We start from the raw sequence: 994 nt of genomic DNA, 5'->3' as shown, positions 1-994 counted from the left end.
CAGATAGAGAGACAGACAGATAGAGAGACAGACAGATAGAGAGACAGTCAGTCAAAGTGTCTCTGGTTTGTTGTCACATGACTGTTGGTCTCAGATGAATCAATCATGACTTCATAGTTTCTCTGAGGAGCTCACACTTTAATGTTTTTACACTCTGGTTAAAGGGAACGCTTTACTTTAAAAGAACATGAAGAATAAAATGTTTGATGAAATATCACATATTGAAGCTTCGTTTTGGCTGCTTTTTTCTGACTGAAGCGTTCGTTGCACATGATGTGTTCAAGGACCGTTGGAAAGATAAGAATCCTACGATGACGACGTCTTTTACAGCTTCTGGTGTCAGAGGGTTAACATACATATTTTTAAAAAGGAATAAATTACAGTTTTTGCTTTGAAATTAGAAAGTCATTCCGTTATTGCTTTAATAATTTTGTCAGTGCATTAACTGAAAGTAAATCTCATGTAGAACCATCTCATTAATCACCACTGTGACATTAGATAAGGTCTTACTTTGGCACTCTGATCTTGATGTGGACGTAGTGGTCTCCATAGCTGTAGCTGTTCATCCTCCGGATGCCTTTCCCCTGCAGACAGATCACCTGGTCAGCCTGGCAGGCAGCAGGAATCTGGAAAACACGGACACACTATGAACCAGACGGCAGAGTTCTGCTCTTCTGGTAGATGCAACCAGAAATAATACATGGAAGTGGCTGCACTGTAATGTGACTGAAGTGAACCTCCGTTGGTTAGCCGTTAGCGGTGCTGCTAACGTTACTAGCTCTCCTCTGATTGGTTGTTTACAATGAAACATGATTAGAGACTAGAAACACATGTTCTACTGAGTCAGTACAACTTTATTTACACTGTGATGGTTAACGTTAAAACTGAGGGGGATCTGTATGGATCCACTACGGTCCGTTACACCATTATTCTGATGGTTTAATAATCATGGTGCACTTCTTACTCACCATTATACTGATGGTTTAATAAGCAT

At 40.1% G+C, this 994-nt stretch overlaps 1 protein-coding gene across 2 annotated transcripts in view; it reads right to left on the bottom strand.

The window, feature by feature from the left end:
* The window catches only part of LOC116400442 (dnaJ homolog subfamily A member 3, mitochondrial-like), a 5,299-nt gene that overhangs the window by 1,310 nt on the left and 2,995 nt on the right, over nt 1-994 (bottom strand). For both annotated transcript variants that reach the window (XM_031878276.1, XM_031878277.1), the window contains exon 9: nt 511-626. In XM_031878276.1, the coding sequence (XP_031734136.1) occupies nt 511-626 (116 nt within the window). The remainder of the gene's footprint in view (nt 1-510; nt 627-994) is intronic.

The sequence above is a fragment of the Anarrhichthys ocellatus genome, unplaced genomic scaffold, assembly GCF_004355925.1.
Source record: "Anarrhichthys ocellatus isolate YVR2014 unplaced genomic scaffold, GSC_Weel_1.0 scaffold171, whole genome shotgun sequence".
NCBI classification, from domain to species: domain Eukaryota; kingdom Metazoa; phylum Chordata; class Actinopteri; order Perciformes; family Anarhichadidae; genus Anarrhichthys; species Anarrhichthys ocellatus.
The sequence above is the reverse complement of the archived record's forward strand: the minus strand, read 5'-3'. Positions and strand labels throughout refer to the sequence as shown.